At 52.4% G+C, this 17,709-nt stretch overlaps 2 protein-coding genes across 6 annotated transcripts in view; both read left to right on the top strand.

Annotated features, from left to right (window-relative positions):
* Positions 1-2,755: 2,755 nt before the first annotated feature.
* Positions 2,756-11,790, top strand: MOB3C (MOB kinase activator 3C). Of its 2 annotated transcripts, XM_070403312.1 has the most exons (4): positions 2,756-2,905; positions 6,239-6,707; positions 9,355-9,557; positions 9,903-11,790. In XM_070403312.1, the coding sequence occupies exons 2-4, from the start codon at positions 6,290-6,292 to the stop codon at positions 9,930-9,932; spliced, it is 651 nt and encodes a 216-aa protein (XP_070259413.1). In that variant the 5' UTR covers positions 2,756-2,905; positions 6,239-6,289; the 3' UTR covers positions 9,933-11,790. The 2 variants fall into 2 exon arrangements, with proteins under 2 accessions (XP_070259413.1, XP_070259412.1); XM_070403311.1 differs by lacking the exon at positions 9,903-11,790 and having other exon boundaries at positions 9,355-9,659.
* Positions 11,791-14,617: 2,827 nt separating this feature from the next.
* Positions 14,618-17,709, top strand: part of MKNK1 (MAPK interacting serine/threonine kinase 1) — a 43,338-nt gene continuing 40,246 nt past the window's right edge. For all 4 annotated transcript variants that reach the window (XM_070405048.1, XM_070405050.1, XM_070405049.1 and 1 more), the window contains exon 1: positions 14,618-14,703. The gene's annotated coding sequence lies outside the window, so the exon portion shown is untranslated. The remainder of the gene's footprint in view (positions 14,704-17,709) is intronic.

Raw genomic sequence — 17,709 nt, 5'->3', positions numbered from 1 at the left:
AGGGCAGGATGGAACCGTGACCTCCTGGTTCACAGGTTGACATTCAGCCACGGAGCCACGCCGGCCGGGCTGTGCTTCTAGTTTTAGGTAGACCACGTGTCCTCCGCAATGCCGAGACCTCCGTGGACAGAGAGGATTTGAATACCACCCCCTGCCACTGGAGCTCCCCACGAGGAGTCATGTTCTTGCAGTGGAGAAGAGTATGTCCTCAACTAGGTTCTCAGTGGTCCCCACCACGCTTCAGAGACAGGGCCAACATTTGAGCCACTTACCATACGCAGGACACAGTGGCAGGGAGCAGTGCCTGTAGAGTTACAGCATGCCATCAGGGAGTACAGGAGTAACCCAGTCACACAGCTAAGTACATTGTGAAGCTGGGACCTTGTTCCCAAAGGCCTGGATCTTCTCAGCCCCAGCAGAGCCTCCTGAAGAATCTCTTTAGCCCAGACTGAGAGCCACAGGAAGGAGGGACAGGCATTTGAGAGACCTGGGCTATCTCTGTTTTCTCCCAGTCCTGCAACCTGTCAGCTAGTATTGGGCAGACACTGGGGATCTGTGAGTGAGCTGGCAACTTCTGAAGTTCCTTCTAAATGGATCAGCTATATTTCCCACAATGTAAGATTCTCTACGTTTCATTCTTCACCAGGCCAACCCCTGCCATCCTATAAAACCCAGCTGGAGGTACAGCAAATGACCATGTGCAAAGCCACAGAAGGAGTCACATCACATTCCAAAGAATCTTACAGACCATGACCTCCAACCACAATGCAACATAATTAGAAGTCAACACGAGAAACATAAACTTCCCATAGGCTGGGAAGCTAAAACACACTTCTCAATCATCCATGGGTTAAAGAGGAAATGACAGTGAAATTATGAAATATTTAGAACTGAATGATAAGAAAAGCACAAAGCAGTCTGTGTTTCCTCTGTTAAGTCAAAGTCCCTAACCCACATCCTAAGTACCTTCCATTGCCTCCTCCCACCCTCACCCCCACCCTGCGTCCCCCCCACACACACACTCTAGGAGGCTGACTTCTGTAGGCGGGTCAACAGGTTCCCTGCCCTTGGTTTCAAGAGTAGGAATTGGCCAATGGGGAGACCTGCCCAGAAGTCAGAGGAAGGGAGGTGGGGAAGGCCCCTTTAGACCACCAGTCCTTTGCAGTATGATTGCCGTGAGCGGGTTATGCCCCTGGAGCTTAGAGCACACCTCCAGTCAGCAGCTCCCTCCTCATAGCTCCCACTTTGACAACTCCCTCCCAGCACCTCTCAGCTAGGGGTGGCAGCTTCAGCCTAGGGTGGACATCAAAAGGCTGCTCTTGCTAGCCCTTTGGTGATACACTATCCATGTGGTTTCCCTGACTACACCTCTAAATAGTGCCTTCTTTAAACTCTCCTCAAAATGCCCAATTTGGGTGTTCCATGTGTTTCCTGCAGTTAACCACTTTCACAGAGTGCTCCCCATCAGTCTGTAACCATACTCTTACTTCTGGACGACTGAGCTCTGACCTTGTGTGATTTCTGTGTGTTGTCCCCTTGCTGGCCTGTTGTCAGCTGAGGTCAGGAACCGGAGCAGCTTCCTCACCTGATGCCCTGCTCTCAGCACAGTCATGCTTAATACAGGGGATTAAATAGGGTATCAAACAAAGGACTAGATTTGAATCTCTTCTGTGTATACTAGAGCATGCAAATATTTGTAGGGGTTTGAGTTAGAGTTAAGGACCCAGGAAACCCCAGCAAGAGGTACAGCAAATGACTTTAGACGGGGACAAAAATAGGTGCTCAACAAAAGAAAGAATCTTCAATTCTATGGACTGGGATTCATGATCCAGCGTGTTCTCATGCCATCCATGGAGCAAGCAGAAAATCCAGACACAGGGGAGCCCAGAAAGCCTCTGTGCCACAGTATATGCCTTCCGCAGCCTATCCGTCTGCCTTGGCCCTCCCACTCTAGGCCTCCAACCTTCCCTGCCATCCCAAGACAGCCACCTGGTCCCTCCTCCTGGGGCCCACTTGTGATTAGGTGCTGGTGTGGGATCTCTGTCTGCCCTCAGGGAAGGGACCCAGGTAGAAAAGTAGGAAGAACAGTCAAGTCCGAAGGGTTTGGATTTGGTTGAAAGGAAGGAGGGAAAGAAGACATTCAAATGGAACAGCTAGAACAAATGTCTGGCGGTGGCAAACGGAGTGAGTTCAGGTAAGGAGTGAGGAGAACCAGCCAGGTCTGAGCAAGAATCCCAGCCCTGGTGGGGAAGGTGAAAATCTGTGATCTTAGCATCTTCAGGGCCAGTCCTTTCAGTGAGGGACTCACTCATGTGTCCTGAGGCATTCATTCATTCATTCATTCATTCATTCAGTAAATGGGACTATGTGCCTGCTGTGTGCCAGGCAATATGCCAAGAACTGAGGGTATAGAAGTGGATAGGGCAGAACTGATTCCTTAGTGAGTTCAGGCACAAGTGCAATACACGTGATTCAGGGAGAGCAAGAAAACCACCATTATCTAGCAGCGCCTTTATTTCTGCTCCAGACGAAAGCTGAACTTGTCCCCATTTTACAGCGGAGAATGCTGAGGCTGCCTCCTTGGCAGAAGTGTAAGCAGACACTCAGTTTGCCCGACGAGAAGTTGGGAGCGCGATATAGACTTTCCGGAAAGGCGACAGCGAGCGCGTGCACTGAGGGGGAGGGTCCCCACTCCCCGCCCCTTCCCCGCCCCTTGGCCACAGCGCGGCGGCCCGAGGCCCGGGGAGGAGCTGGCGTTGCCTGCGGGGCGATAGGGCGACCGCAGCCCGGCTGGGCAGGCCGGTGGACAGACCAGAGGACCCGCGGAGGGAGAGGACCGGCCAGCGCGCTGGGGCTGTGACCCGCGGCCAGACGAGGACTCGCTCTAATCCACCGAGCCGGACCCGTGAGTGATCCCCGCGCCCGCGCGCCCCGGCCGGGGCCACGACTCAGCCTTGCTTCCACTTTCATTTCTTCCGCCGTCCGGGCGTGGCGCCGTCGGGGGCGACCTCTGCCCGAAGCCAGGGCGGCCACAGTCCTCGGTCCGGGTCCGAGCAGCGAAAGTCGAAAGTCGGGGTTTGGGGGTGCCAGTGTTTGAGGGGGCGTGTCCTCGGGAGCGGAAATGTCTGGCCTGCCCTTCTGGGTCCTACGACCGGGCTCTCCTGGCAGTTGGGCAGGAGAGAGGTGGAGGAGACCCACGGCCAAAGGGTGGGCTTGGGTGGCTGGGCGTTGCGGGGACTCTGCAGACTCTGCACAGAGCACGGAGCCCCACCCTGACTTTCCTTTTGGATCTCTGCCCTGCAGGGAGCCCTCTCCGCCCCCACGCCTTTCCCACAGCTCTAGGCTGCGTTCTAGGTTCAGCCTGAGGAATGGCAGGTGTGGCCCTGGCGGGGGGTTGTCAGAAACAGGAAGTGTTCCTCTGTGGTCTTCCTTTGGGCAGCCCAGATGCCCACCCAGGCTGTGAAAGGGCACAGAATTGGGAAATAGGGTTAAGAGGGGCAATAGTTTTGATTCAGGGAGGGAACCAAGGTTCTGTGAGGGATGGGAACTCAGGAAGGTTTTGGAGTGGGAAGTGAGGAGAATCAAGTGGCATGGAGAGAGGGCACCTACCCATCCTCCCACTGGCAGGCTTACCTTTTCCTGGGAAAGACCCAGGCCTGGAGGATAGGTGGGACTCCAGCCCACTGGTCAGGACACCCAAGTTGCTGCGGGGCAGTGGGGAGGCTCAGCGTGTTGGAACAGGAATTAGGTGGTCTAATTGGTGGGAAGATGTTTCCCCTCTCCCTCCACTCCCCTCCTTTCCCCTTATCTCCGCCAGACCAGGGACCAGCTAGTGCAGCCAGTGTAGGAAAGTGGTCTTTTATTCTTGTCTTGGGCCGCACCCCACCTTATCCCAGTTCCCAGCTCTGCCCTTGGAGATCCTCTGCCTTAACTTGCTGTGCGAATGCAGGCTCTCAAGTCCCCTTTCTGGGCCTCATACTTCCCATCTGTTTATGAAGTGGGTTGGGTCTGTTGATTTCTCAGGGCTATTTCAACCCTAAGATTCTTTTTTTTTTTTTAACTTACCTTTAATGTTGAAAGTTATATAAATGTACCCTTTTTTCCCCATTGACCCCTTCTAGCCCACCCCTTCCCCCAACCCCAGGTCTTCACCACACTACTGTCTGTGTCCATGGGTAATATATATATATATATATATATATATATATATATATATATGTATATATATATATATATTTTTTCATTCTTTGGTTAATCTCTTCCCACCCATCCACGCCTGCCTTCCCTCTGAGAACCCTAAGATTCTTGAGTTTAAACTTTCCTAAAGCCTGAGCATTGACCATGTGGCAGGCCCTGCCCTAGGCTGGGCGTGAGGGTGGAGGGGTGTGAAGATTCAGAGGCAGGAGTGAGGGGCATGTTCAGTGATCAGCAAGAAGCCCAGCGCGGTTGGTTGGGAAGTGGGGCAGGAAAGGTAGGGTAAGGTGTTGAATGCCAGAGTGAGGGTCTGGTGGTAACAGTCAGTAAAGGGAACTGGGCGAAGGTAACAAGCCCAGGAACCCCACCTGATTGCAGTGTGAGAGATTTTGGAAGCACCTGCCCAAGCAGAGTTTAGAATGCAGGTAACACGTGAAGCATGGGAGTCGCCTGCTCTTGGGTCAGGAAGCTCGGGTCCCATGCTGGGGACTTCTTTGGGTGAGAAGGTGGGGGGCAGGGGATGGATTCTCCAGGTTCCTCTCATTTTATTTGACTGTCCTCTTCTTTGCCTGCCTGTTGTGGTTACAACAAAGAACCCCCGTTCCGAACTTCTCCACTAGCTTGACCTATTGCGTGACGTGACACCTCCCCCAACCCATATTTACGGTGCCTTTGGTTACATCCAGTGTCACCTTTCCCCCATCCTCTTTCCCCAGTCCCGTCCCAGTATTACTAGAGACATGCGAAAGGAAAAATGCTCCAATGTCAGCTCTGAGGTTTTGTTTGTGGCTATATTCAAGCCTCAGTCTAGGACGGGAGTCAGCACCCCCGCTGACCAGGGTCAAGATCAGGTCAGACCTCAACCTGGAGCCAGAGCTCAGTGCTTGGCCTATCCTCAGCCTTAGTGCTCAGTCTGGGGTCAGGGTCAGTGCTCAGTTTGTGGCTAAATTTGTCTCAGTAGGAACCTAGGTCTGCATTTCCCAAGAGCTCATAGACTCACAGAGGAGGTAAGAGCCTACCTTGAGAGTCACAGTAACCTGGACTATATCGGAGTAACCCAGGAAGTTGCATGGGCCAAGTCCATGCCTACCTACTACAGTCATGGTGGTGCTGGGCCTATAACCCAGGACTTCTGCCTGCAAGCTTGGGGCTCTGATTGCTGTCCCCAAGGTCTGTTCTGAGTCTGGGATTCTTCAGTTCTAAAAGGCAAAGCAAATTCATATGAGTTCTAGATGGGCCCAGCTGGGTAGATCTGACTGCATTCCTACCTTTCAGTTCCAGGCACATAGTGGGTGCTCTAGGAATGTCTACTGTGTAGCAGGTGCAGGGGGAGGGGCCTGTTGGGGTTTCCACCAGAGGAGGCTGGCTTGGGGGGAAGGATCTCCAACTGCTGTTGGAGGAGGTGGTGCCCTTCTAGACCTGCTACCTCCCCCTCTCCTCCAGCCACTCACAGGCCACCCAGCTGGCCATATAAGGGCTTTTCCTCTTTCAGGGTAATAACAGGAAAGGACATTTTTGGTAGAAAAGTCCCTCCTGCTCTCTGGGAATCCCCGGTGGCTGGTAGCGGGCCGGGCCGGATGAACTATAAGATATCCCAGAGGAAGCTGAAGGGGGGGGCGGGGGGGCTCCCCCTACCCCCAGCACAATGCCGCCAGGCTCTCCCACGCTGCACCAGGTGGCCTGTGGGGCCCCCAGAGGTCATCTTGTCCAGGGCCGGCAGGAAGCCTCTGTCACCTCTCTACTGGTCAACAGCAAGTCTAAGGAGCACCTGTTTGGATCCGAGGCCCACCCCTCTGTGAGATGCAATGAATATGGAGAGGAAACAGAATAAGAAGGCAGGGCTGTGGCACTGGACAGGGGAGATAGGACAGCCTGGGAACAGAGCAGGGTGCTGGACCGAGGGGATGAGGAAGATTTAGAATTGGAAGAGGCTGCTGAGATGGGCCAAAAGCTGAGAGGTGAGAGGGAATGATGTGTTGGGAAGTCAAAGCACATTTGGTAAGGACCTGACCACCATGCTCTTCCATGCCCTTGGCTCTGGCAGGGCATCCGCAGGTCCTTCCCCTGGACACCCGTCCCTCCGCCCAGCCTGGCCATGGCCCTGTGCCTGAAGCAGGTGTTCGCCAAGGACAAGACTTTCCGGCCGCGGAAGCGCTTCGAGCCGGGCACACAGCGCTTTGAGCTGTACAAGAAGGCACAGGCATCGCTTAAGTCCGGCCTGGACCTGCGCAGCGTGGTGAGGCTGCCGCCGGGCGAGAATATTGACGACTGGATCGCCGTGCACGTGGTGGACTTCTTTAACCGCATCAACCTCATCTATGGCACCATGGCTGAGCGCTGCAGCGAGACCAGCTGCCCAGTGATGGCTGGAGGGCCCCGCTACGAGTACCGCTGGCAGGACGAGCGGCAGTACCGGCGGCCAGCCAAGCTCTCGGCACCGCGCTACATGGCCTTACTCATGGACTGGATTGAGGGCCTCATCAACGATGAGGACGTCTTTCCCACTCGCGTTGGTGAGTGCCACCTGGTCAGGCCTGGCCAGGGAGGGAGGGAGCCACTGGAGCCCATTTCACAGATGCGGCATTTAGTTTGATATAGGAATTCTGTGGAGTGTGTGTATGTGTTTGTGTAATTTTCATCCCCATTTTGTAGAAGAGGAAACAGGCTCTGAGAGGTTCTGTGTCTGCTTGTCAAGATCAGACATCTCAATTTCAGACGGCCTGACTCCCAGTTTGGGGTTCTTCTTTTTTTTATTTTTTTATTTTTTTTATTTTTCGCTTCAAGTATTACAAAGGGTATTACATAAGTGTCCTTTTTCCCCCCCGCCCTTGACAAGCTTGGGGTTCTTCTTGTCTAAAGCTTGAGTGCCCCTCCAGGGACCACCTTGGGGAGACCACTATGATCCTCAGAACCTTCCAGAAGAGGTGCCTCAAGGTGCTCCTAACAGGTTACCCTCCTTGGGTTGATCTGACTTGCAGCCTCCTGGGAGTTCCCTCTGACTCCGGTCCCCAGAAGGGGAGGGGGTGGAGATTGGTTGTGCTGACAGTATTTCCACCTCAGGGAGCTCTAAGGGCAGAGCTCCAAGCTGTGGAGACTTTTCTTATCTCAGCTGGGCAGTCTGGGCGGATAAGGGTGGGTATGGGAGAGAGTGATGTCACCCTGGCCCTGCTTCCCCACCCAAGGGCATCAAGAAAGGGTGTTGGCATGACACTGTGTTCATCACAGCAGCCCCACCCCCACCTGGCCTCAGGGCTTTGGGAATCAGAGGTGGGTGAGGCAGGGTGGTCAAGCCCAGAGGAGAGAAGTCTGAATGCTGAGCACTGAGTCACAATTCAATGCCCTAGGCCCCTCCCCAGCTGGTGGCCTGTCATTTCCTGCACTATCATGCCCAACAGTGGGTATCTTCATATCACCCAGGAGGAAACCTAGGCCAAGAGAGGGATAGTGCACTGAGTCAGGAGGGTTCAGAACTGCAGCTCGGGTCTCTTGGGGCCTGGGCCCCAAGTCTAGAGAGGCAGGACAAGTCTGAGGAGCCTGGACTGGGCCTAGAAGGGCTCATGGAGAGGCAGGGCTCAACCCTTCCTGAGAACAGTGAGGAAGGAGAAGGGATCTGTGGAGTGGGGTGGGCCAGTGTGGGCCTGTATCTGGGCTCTTATTCGCTTCTAGCCTTAACCCCCAGGCTTATGAGACTCTAGATGTCTGTGCCTTAACCCTGGGATGGCAGAGAAACGCACATGGCCACCAAGATTTCCACCCTGAGCATGGGGGACGATAGGAAACTGTGTCTTTTTCACAGGCTCTAGAGCTCGTCTTTTTTTTTTTTTTTTTTTTTTAATATATTTTTATTGATTTCAGAGAGGAACTGAGAGAAAGAGAGAGCTAGAAACATCAATGATGAGAGAGAGTCATTGATCAGCTGCCTATTGCACGTCCCCTACTGGGAATCGAGCCCACAACCTGGGCATGTGCCCTGACTGGGAATCAAACCTTGACCTCCGGTGCTCAACCACTGGGCCACACTGCTGGGCCCTAGAGCTCTTCTTCTTTTTTTTTAAAGATGCTTTTTAAAAATATATATATTTTATTGATTTTTTTACAGAGAGGAAGGGAGAGGGATAGAGAGTTAGAAACATTGATGAGAGAGAAACATCGATCAGCCGCCTCCTGCACACTCCCCACTGGTGATGTGCCCGCAACCAAGGCACATGCCCCCGACCAGAATCGAACCTAGGACCTCTCGGTCTGCAGGCCCACGCTCTATCCACTGAGCCAAACCAGTTAGGGCCCTAGAGCTTTTCTTGAGCAGAGTCTGTGGCATTCATCTCAGAGGGATGCTACAGTGCAGTGCAGACAGGGTTTGAATCCTGCCTCCAGTCAGTACTAATGAATAGTTATGTGGCTTCGGGCAAGTGGCTCCAACTTTATGCACCTCCATTTTATCATATCTAGGATGGCTATCATACCCATGATCATACCAGGCAAAAGGTGCAAAGGGCCCAGCACATGGCCTGGCTCACAGATGGAAGAGTGTTATTGAAAATTTGAAGGAATGAGAGATATCTGAACTAGTTCTTGAAGCTTTAGTAATTCTCAGGATTAGGGGTCTGGGGACTGCACTGTGTATGTTGCAAAGAGGAAGGAGTCAGGGTGGGGTTGGAGAGGGAGGCCAGAATCCTGAAAGGCCTTGAGCAGGGACCATGCTGGGAAGTTAGGACTTAATTATGAAGGCCCATGTTTTTAAAAATGGACCCCAGATGTTGATGGCTTCCCTTGGAATTTTATCCAAAGATGTCTTGTGAGAGCACCTACAGATGCATATATTTCTGGGGAGCGTTGAGGCATTACTTCCTTTCATCATACTCTAGGAAGGGTTGTTCAGTGACCTCCAACCAGGTGGCAGAGTCCTGCTCAGAGTCAAGGGAAAAGGCGGAAGATAATTCGTATTTCAGTAGAACAGAAGTAAATCAGAGTTGTGCTTCTTAAAAAGGGAAGTACGGGGAAAGCGAATCACGATCTCTCTCTGTCTCCCACAGGGAAGTGTGCTAGGGAAGAGGCCATCCTGGCCAAAGCTGCCTGTATGTGGGAGGGCAGGCAGAGCTGGGTAGGGTTTCATACCAGGATTCTGATCCCCCTCACTTCTGTCCCTCCCCATCCCCCTAGGAGTCCCCTTTCCCAAGAACTTCCAGCAGGTCTGCACCAAGATCCTGACCCGCCTCTTTCGAGTCTTTGTCCATGTCTACATCCACCACTTCGACAGCATCCTCAGCATGGGGGCCGAGGCACACGTCAACACCTGCTACAAGCACTTCTACTACTTCATCCGAGAGTTCAGCCTGGTGGACCAGCGGGAGCTGGAGCCACTGGTGAGGCCAAGCCCCCACTACCCTCCCCTACCAGCGCTAGCCTCTGAGTTTTCAGATCCAAAGTCTACCTGTACTAAGAAAATCCAATACCCAAGTGGGTAAATTAGGGGAAGACAATTCATTTAACAATGATTCTGTACTTTAATAGAGAATGTGTTCGAGTTTCAGTTTACAAATCCAGATCTATAGGCTGGAGTTGGGGTGGGAGGAGGGAAGGGGCCAAGTTCAGGCAGAAGAGCAGCCAGGCCCTATGGTTTGGGTGGGGGCTGCCTGGCAGGTTGAGTTCTGACTGACTCCCATTCCTCACTCCATCCCAACCCTCACCCCCACCTTGTGTCTCTGCAGAGGGAGATGACAGAGCGGATCTGTCACTGAGCCTAGACCTGGACACTTGCTCATCAGATGATCGTCTGAATATAGAGTGGCTGAGGAGGGGACCCTCAGGAGTCTGGTGGCAGAGGAACCTGAAGGCCCTGGGACCCCTCCACACACCCAAAGCCCCTGGACTTCTGGTTCTCAGGAGTCTGCCCATATGTCCCCTGACTGCTTGTGAGTGGAGAAAGGGAGGATTTAAACGTGGGCAAACAGGAGGAAAAGTGGAGCTAAACCTCTGACATGAAGTCTAGGGATGGGGTAGGCTAGAGGGTTTCCACTCTGACACTTGACCTTTTCGTGGTGGTTCCCAAGCCTAACTGGGCAATGTGGATGTGGTTGAGGTGCTGGCAAGAAAGGTATAAGAGTGAGCAGCCTGTGTGTGAGTGAGCACTGTGTGTGTGTGTGTGTGTGTGTGTGTGTGTGTGATTTTGACTGTGGAGAGCGTCTGTGAGAGCCAGCCACCTTAGACCCTGCCCTCCCTGGCACATAGTGGGACCTCATAAATGTTAGGCAGATGGATGGATGGAAGGAACAAAGGGACGAGGGAGGAAGGGGAGGAGAGATTGGGACCATCAGACCATGATCACTGTAGGAGTGATAACAATTCACTGTCCCCACTCCGTGTGTCTGATGATGTGTAAGTACAATATGTGGTTGTAGGTGGGTGTAGCTCTATGTTTGAAACTTCTAGGCTACCTTTTTCCATCAGCATGAATTCTGGGGAACTGTGGGGAGGTAGGAAGGGGAGCATTGCCCTGGGTACCTAAATCCCTGGCCCACCACAGACACAGGTTCTGATTGCTCAGCCGGGGATGCCCAACAACTAGCATTTCACTCAGCCCTCTGCCTCCAGAAGGCCTGATTATAGACAGCTTCCTGGGGGTAAGGGGTGATCCCTCTGGCCACAATGGTCCTCTGGTGCTTAAATTGGGAATCACATACTCCAATCTAGCTTCTAGAATCTACACTTGACTCCCAGCATCTGAAGCCCAGCACAGGATAATAATCCAACCCAAGGATCTAGTAGAACTTGAATTGGGAAATTCTGGAGTCTTGTCTCCCATCCCAGGACATTAAGAACCACGGGGCTAGTGAATGCACTCTTCCAGGCTTGGAGAAACCCCATCCTTCAAGCACTTGCCTCCTTTTAACCATCCTGAGACATTCCAGCTGGTTGGCTCTCAGAGCACAGCTATTCCCAGAGAAACTGGGATGTTCATTCAGTACTCCATTACTCAGCACTCCCATGCCCAGCCATGTGTGCAGACCCACAGGTGGGGAAACTGAGGCAGGGACAGGGCCCTCCCTTCCCAGAGCCTCCACACCGGGAGGCCAGAAGGAGAGCCAGAAAAGACCTGAGGAGCATCTAGTCTCACCCAGAATCCTCCACGTACATAAGAGGAACCTGAAGCCAGGAGGAGAAGCTGTCCTAGGCCTCACGGCAAGGCTTTGTGGAGCTGGAGGAGAAGCACATGGAATGAGGGTTTGACAGCCCCTCTCCAGGACACAACTGTTCCTGCTTTGAGCAAGGATTTCTAGCCTGATGTCAGAGTGCCCCACCTTCCCTCAGGCCTACCAGGGCTATCTGCTGAGCCAAACCTCCAAACTCATGCACCTCTCCATGACCCAGCAGCTGCCTGATCTCTGGGGAAGCAGACGGGGCTCCTGGAGTCAGCCCACTGGACTCGGGCTGCTGCCTCCAGAGAAGTTCCCAAGGGAAGCAACACTGGCCCTGCAGCTTTGCCAAAGGCTCTGGAGTGAGGAGGGAAGGGAGGTGTCAAAGATTCTCCCAGGGACAGTGGATGGTAAGATAGATTCTAGGCCGTGGCTGTGGCCGGTGCTGATTGAAGAAGGGGGTGAGATGGGTGGGAGGGGAGGGAGGGAAGTGGGGAAATCTATTTTTGTGAAACAGAGGGAAGACTTTATTGTTGTTATTTTTGGTAAAATAAAGGAGGCAAACTAAAGCAGCGCTGGTGGGAAGCTGTGGTCTGGGTGCCACATGGCTCTTGGGCAGACTGTGGAAGGAACTGGGCCAGAATGGGGAGGGAGGGATTTTTGTCCCCGGCCATAAGGAGTGCTGGCTGGTATGGTCATGTCTGGCCTAGCTCTCCAGGGTGGAGACACCAAGGTTTTCCCAGGGCTCTGAGAATGCTGAACTACAATTCCTGGGCAAGGCTAGGATCCTGGGAGTGGGGAGGACTGGCCCTTGCCTTTGGGGAGCTCAGTCTCTTCTTGGAAGATTCTTTACTTGTTTCAGCTTAGGTCACCTGGCACTGGCTGTTCTCACCCCCTTAATGTGGTGGTTTATTGGAGCGAATGGGTTAAGGAGCGGGGCAGAAACAATGCTAACCCTACTCACAGCAGAGGAAGCCCTTCTCAAGAAAATGCTGTTGGGGCAGCTGGACATGGGGCTGATTCCTGAACTTATTCCCCAGGAGATACCTGAGTCCCAGCTCTGGTCTTGCTTTCATTCCACTGCCCCTTACCCTCAACTGCCCAGATGAATTGAAAACAGCTTGGTTCTTAAGAGTCAGCAAAGGCCCGCCTAGAGCTCTCCCTCTACCTAAGGAGGAGCCTGGCTCTGCAGCAGCTCTCCTGGTAGGCAGAGGTCTGACTTCTAGTCCCAGCCCAGCCCCTGACTATGGCAGGCCCCTCCAGACCTCAGTTTCCCCCATCTATTTCATGACCAGGAGTGGAAGCAAGGAAATAAAATTGATTATAAGCTCCTTCATTATTCATAGTCTATGAATCATTCACAATGATAACAATAATAGCTAATATTATGTGTCAGGTACAGTTCTAAATGCTTGATATACAATAGCTTGTTGAATCCGGTTTGTCTTTGGGTAACTGCCTAGCTTCCTTCTTGGTGCCCAGTATCCCCCCTTTCACTGCTCTAGGATCTGTAAGGCCCTCCACTCTGCTGCCCCTTCTTCTGGCTCACCAGAGGAAGCCCAAGTCCAGCATTCTAAAGGTCGCTCTGCTTGCACACCTCCTGTGAAAGGTCACTCACTACCTCCTCAATTGCTGGAGAGCTCGGATTCCTAGGAAGTTCAGGTTCTGAGATTATAGTTGTTTTGAAGTACACCATGGCAGTGAGGATAAATTAATCTCAGAACCGTGTGACCAAAGCCTGCTCCTTACAAGCCATCACAAAACTGCTTTGAGAAATTCAGAGAGGGATGCTTAGAGAAGACTAGACAGAGAGGGGAAGGAGGAGACAGAAGAGAGAAAAGCCCCCTCTCCCAATCCATAGGGCAAAACTTTGCATGAGAGAGTGCTGGGAGAGGCAATGTATTAGGGGCAGAGGGACAGTTTGGGCAGCCAGGCTGTTGAAGCCTTTGTTTTCCTGGATCCATAAAGCTATTTGGAGCAGGGAATAAGAAAGTGAGCCATTCTCCCCACCTTGGAGCAGAGCATCTACCTATTGAGTAAAGGCTGCCCCACCACCCCTGGCCCTCATGAATACTGCAGTCTTTTCTTTGAGGTTTCCTGCTGCCACTTCCCCTTCCCAGGGAGCTGTATGTAGTATGGTAAAGGGAGCCACAAGCATGGCTGGAGCTCCACCTGATTTGGGGGAGCCCTTCCTCCTGTGAGTTTCCCAGAGCGCTCCTCTCTGTGTTAATGAACTTGGTTGCCATATGGAGGACATAGCAATTCTGAGCACTTGGATTGGAACATAGGCCTAAGTGGCTCAAGGGCAGCTGGTTATTGAAACACTCAAGGAACAGAGGGGAACAGGCCAGCATGGCCTCTGAGCACATGAAGCTTGATGGGCCCAGAAGATGATGATGGGAGAGATCAGGATCCAAAGGGGCCTCCAGGTTGGACTGAGAGATTCTGGAAGTGACTGAATATGGATGCTTGGGAGAAGAACCTCTCTCCAGCCTTCACCTACACTGGGAAATCTAGCAAAGCCCTGAATGTTCTCTAGTGTTCCAGACCTCCTTCCATCATACAGATGAGAAGACTGGGCTGAGAAGGGGAAAGGGAACTAATGTTTTTCAGATGGATGATGGGAAGGAAGTCCAAGAGGCTCATAACAATCCTGAGACAGGAAGAGAAGAGATATTTACTTCCATTTCACAACAGAGGAAACACACCCGAGTCAGGACCTGAATCAAACCCAAGTCAGCATTCTCATTATCTTGGGAGAGGACCTGGGGTTGGCTGAAATATCAATATATTTGCAGTTTTCTCTAAGAAATGAACTTTTAAGTCTTTTTATTTTGAACTACTGGGGGAATGCTTTACTAAAGGAGAAACTCTCATCGTGAAAGTATAGGCACCCAAACCTTTTAAGAAATTTTACAGAATTAGCTCTCATTTTAGAAAAGACAGGCAGCATATCCCCATACGTAAAAGACATTTTAAAAATTCCTTCTTGGCATGCGGAAGCTCTCGGTAAATGTTAATGACACCTGATGCTTCCAGGCCTCCTCCCTCCTGGCGCTTCCCAGGCTTCTCAAAGTTCACGCGAAAAGTTCGAGCATCAAAGGAGCTAAGCCCCACCCACTTCCCCGCAACCTCCCCGCCCCTCTCAATCGCGCCTGCGCAGTTTACTAAGCTCGCCCCACCCTCTCCCTGGGCGTAGCCATCAGGGCGCAGGCGCAAGTCCGCCCCCCCGACCCCCCCCCGCGCTCCTCTGCGGTCGGGCCCGCCCCCTCGGGTCTAGCACCGCCTCTTCCGCGTCCTCCGCAGAGCGATCTGCTGGAGGGGGAGCGCGACCGGTTCCGTGGCGAGTCCGCTGAGGGGAAGACAAGACGGCGAGGTATCCCTGCGAGTGAAATGAGTTTCGGGGAGGGCGTGTCTGTGCGTGAGTTCATGCCCTGGGACGGAGAAATCAGGGCCTTCGGAACCGTCCGAGGTCACGACCCGATTGTGCTGCGGGTGTCAGCCCAGGGGACGCTTTTTTAGCGTCCTCTCAGGGCTCCGTCCGTGAGGAGCTCGGGGTGCGGCGTGGGTCCCGGTCGGGCTTGGCCTGTGCCTCGGGTCGGGGCCGGGGTGTGGCAGGTGTCCGACGTCGGAGCTCAGTCTGGGCCAGTTGGAGACGGAGTCCTGCTAGCTCTATGGCTGGGTTCGAGGCTCAGGCGGTCCAACACCATGAGTCATTTTTCGTGTGAGGAATTTTTAATATCTTGGTCCTACGTGTTTTAAAGTTAACTGTTTTCATTGAAAAGCTCCTGACAGGCGCGGTCGCTGTGCCTGGAGGAGAGAGCACAGTGCCGGTGCCATCTCTCCCCTGAGGGAGGGACTTTGCAGGCTACCTGTCCGTCAGGTGGCCAGGAGCAGGCCAGCAGGGTGACCGGGGGACGCGTTGGAAGTGCGTGGCGCTGGGTCGGGCGGTCTTGGGTTCAGATCTCACCTCTGCACTTCTATCTGTGTGTCCTCGGGCAAGTCATTTCCCCTCGCAGCAGCACGTTACTGTCTCCTGCATAAAAAGGGCAAAGTAGAGCCATTGGGAAAGGTGAATAGAATTCCGCGTGTCACCTAGCATGGCACCTGTCATGAAATGGGTGTGATTTATGAGCTCGGTCATTTTGGACTGGGGTACTTTAGAGAGGCCCTGGGGGGAGAGTTGAGGTGACCTAGGTCCTGACGCCTCAGTGGGGTTTATAGGTGGCTCTGGGCTCTGATCTCGTAGGGTGGGAAAGGAGCGAATGCTTGTTAGCCATTGCCCGTGTGTCAAGTGCCACGCTGGGCAGTTGTCTCACTGGCTCCTTAGCCCTTGGCCAGGTGCTTTCGGCCCCACTGCCCTTAGCTTCAGCCCCTCCCAAGAGAGCTAGGCTGGAAGTGATGTCAAGGGGAGAGCGGCGGTTGGGTTTTTCTATGGAGCCGGGCCAGCTGAAGATTGGGGCCAACTTATCCCACGTCAGCTCTTCCCTTCCTGTGACCCAGAAGGATGGTTGGGTTCTTGACTTTGGTTGGCAGGCCTGTTACTCTCGTTCCTTAGAAGAGTGTGAGGGCCAGAGGGCCTGGCAAGTGAGCACCTCCTGAGGTCGGACTGCATGAAGCTGGACCGTGGCAGAGAGAAGCAAGCTCTGTGAACGGGAGCTGTTGGGTTCCTGCACCTGCTTCTGCAGTGTGGTCTCCCGTTACGTGGTCTCATAGTAGTCTCCTAACTTGATTCCTTTTGCATCCTCTTTATGGCTGCCCACATGATCTTCCTGCGACACTGTTCTCATCATTTTTTATCTCTGCTCCGAAACCTTGGTGGGCTTCGTTGCCTACTGTATAGAGCAGTGGTTCTCAACCTTCTGGCCCTTTAAATACAGTTCCTCATGTTGTGACCCAACCATAAAATTATTTTCGTTGCTACTTCATAGCTGTAATGTTGCTACTGTTATGAATCGTAATGTAAATATCTGATATGCAGGATGGTCTTAGGCGACCCCTGTGAAAGGGTCGTTCGACCGCCAAAGGGATCGCGACCCACAGGTTGAGAACCGCTGGTATAGAGTTTGGACTCAGCCTCATACACAAGTTCCTCCGTAATCTGTTCCAAAACTTCTCTTCTGTTTCCCCTTGTCTTGCACCCTGTGACCCCGTCAAAACAAACTACTTTTTGCTGCTCATACCTTCCCTGCATGTTCCTTTGCTTGTATTCCCTCTTCCTGGAGTCCCCTCTTCCCTCTCATCTTTCAAGGCCCATGTGACCTGTCAGTGAAGCTTCTCTGATGCCTCTGCTGGATTAGTTGTCCCCTTCCCGTCTTCTGTAGCAGAGGCCACAGCTCGACTATAACTTTGTTCGCTGTCTGCCTTCAGGTCTGTCACCCCATATGTACTCTGAGTACATTGGTGGCAGGGGACCATGTCTGTTTCATCCCTCCTCTGCCTGGTACAGAGTAGGCCTCTGCAGTGTTTGTGGCTGAATGAGTCAGTGACATTTTTTATTTACTTGCTTTGGTTTTTGTTTTATGAGCTTTCAGGTTCAGAGTGGGCCTTTGTGTTTTTCCTTCAAGAGAAGATGTGCCCCAGGAGAGCCCGGTATAGATTGATTATGCCCCAATTACAGGCATCAAAGGCAAGAAGGTGCAGGTATTCTGCACAAAAGAGGACTCTTCGTTGCTGCTCTTGTTTTCAGGCTCTTGTCTTGCCTTCGCAGTAAGTTTTGTTGGAAAGGAGGTGGTGCTCTGTTCAGGGACCTGCACTGCGTATGATAGATATATATAGCTCACAAAGGGGAAAGTGCACAGGTGGTTTACTAATCGGTTGCCCTGTCTTTGGCTCTTCCCATCTGGGAACCAGCAGCTACACATTCACATTTTCCCTTGCCAACAGCTTCAGCATATGGAACAGAAGGCTCTTTGTTGTTCACAGAGAAATATACATCGTTGAAGGTAGAAGGGCATGGGAATCATCTGGTTCTATCTCTTTACTTTTACAGATTGAGAAAGACCTAGAGGGCAGAGGACTCGATCAAGATTGCACAGGGAACCAGTTAGTGGTGGGAATAGTGCTGGAAGTGAAAAGTCCTGGCTCTTTGTTTTTTCCAGTCTGCTACATTGTTAATATATCTAACATTTATTGAGCGCTTACTGTGTGGCAGATGTTGTTTTAAGTGCTTTATATGTAACATTTCAAAACTCTGTTTTATAGATTTGGAAACTAAAGCAGGTAGAAATCATCCAGATCTACTTTAAGATCCACAACTTGGTTTTTAATATGGTTTTAATGATAGTCATCTTCTAACCCAGCCGTGGGCAAACTACGGCCTGCGGGCCGGATCCGGCCCGTTTGAAATGAATAAAACTAAAAAAAAAAAAAAGACCGTACC

This window comes from Myotis yumanensis, unplaced genomic scaffold (assembly GCF_028538775.1).
Source record: "Myotis yumanensis isolate MYYU_CA2020_CCGP unplaced genomic scaffold, mMyoYum1.0.hap1 SCAF_2, whole genome shotgun sequence".
NCBI classification, from domain to species: Eukaryota; Metazoa; Chordata; class Mammalia; order Chiroptera; family Vespertilionidae; genus Myotis; species Myotis yumanensis.
The sequence above is the reverse complement of the archived record's forward strand: the minus strand, read 5'-3'. Positions and strand labels throughout refer to the sequence as shown.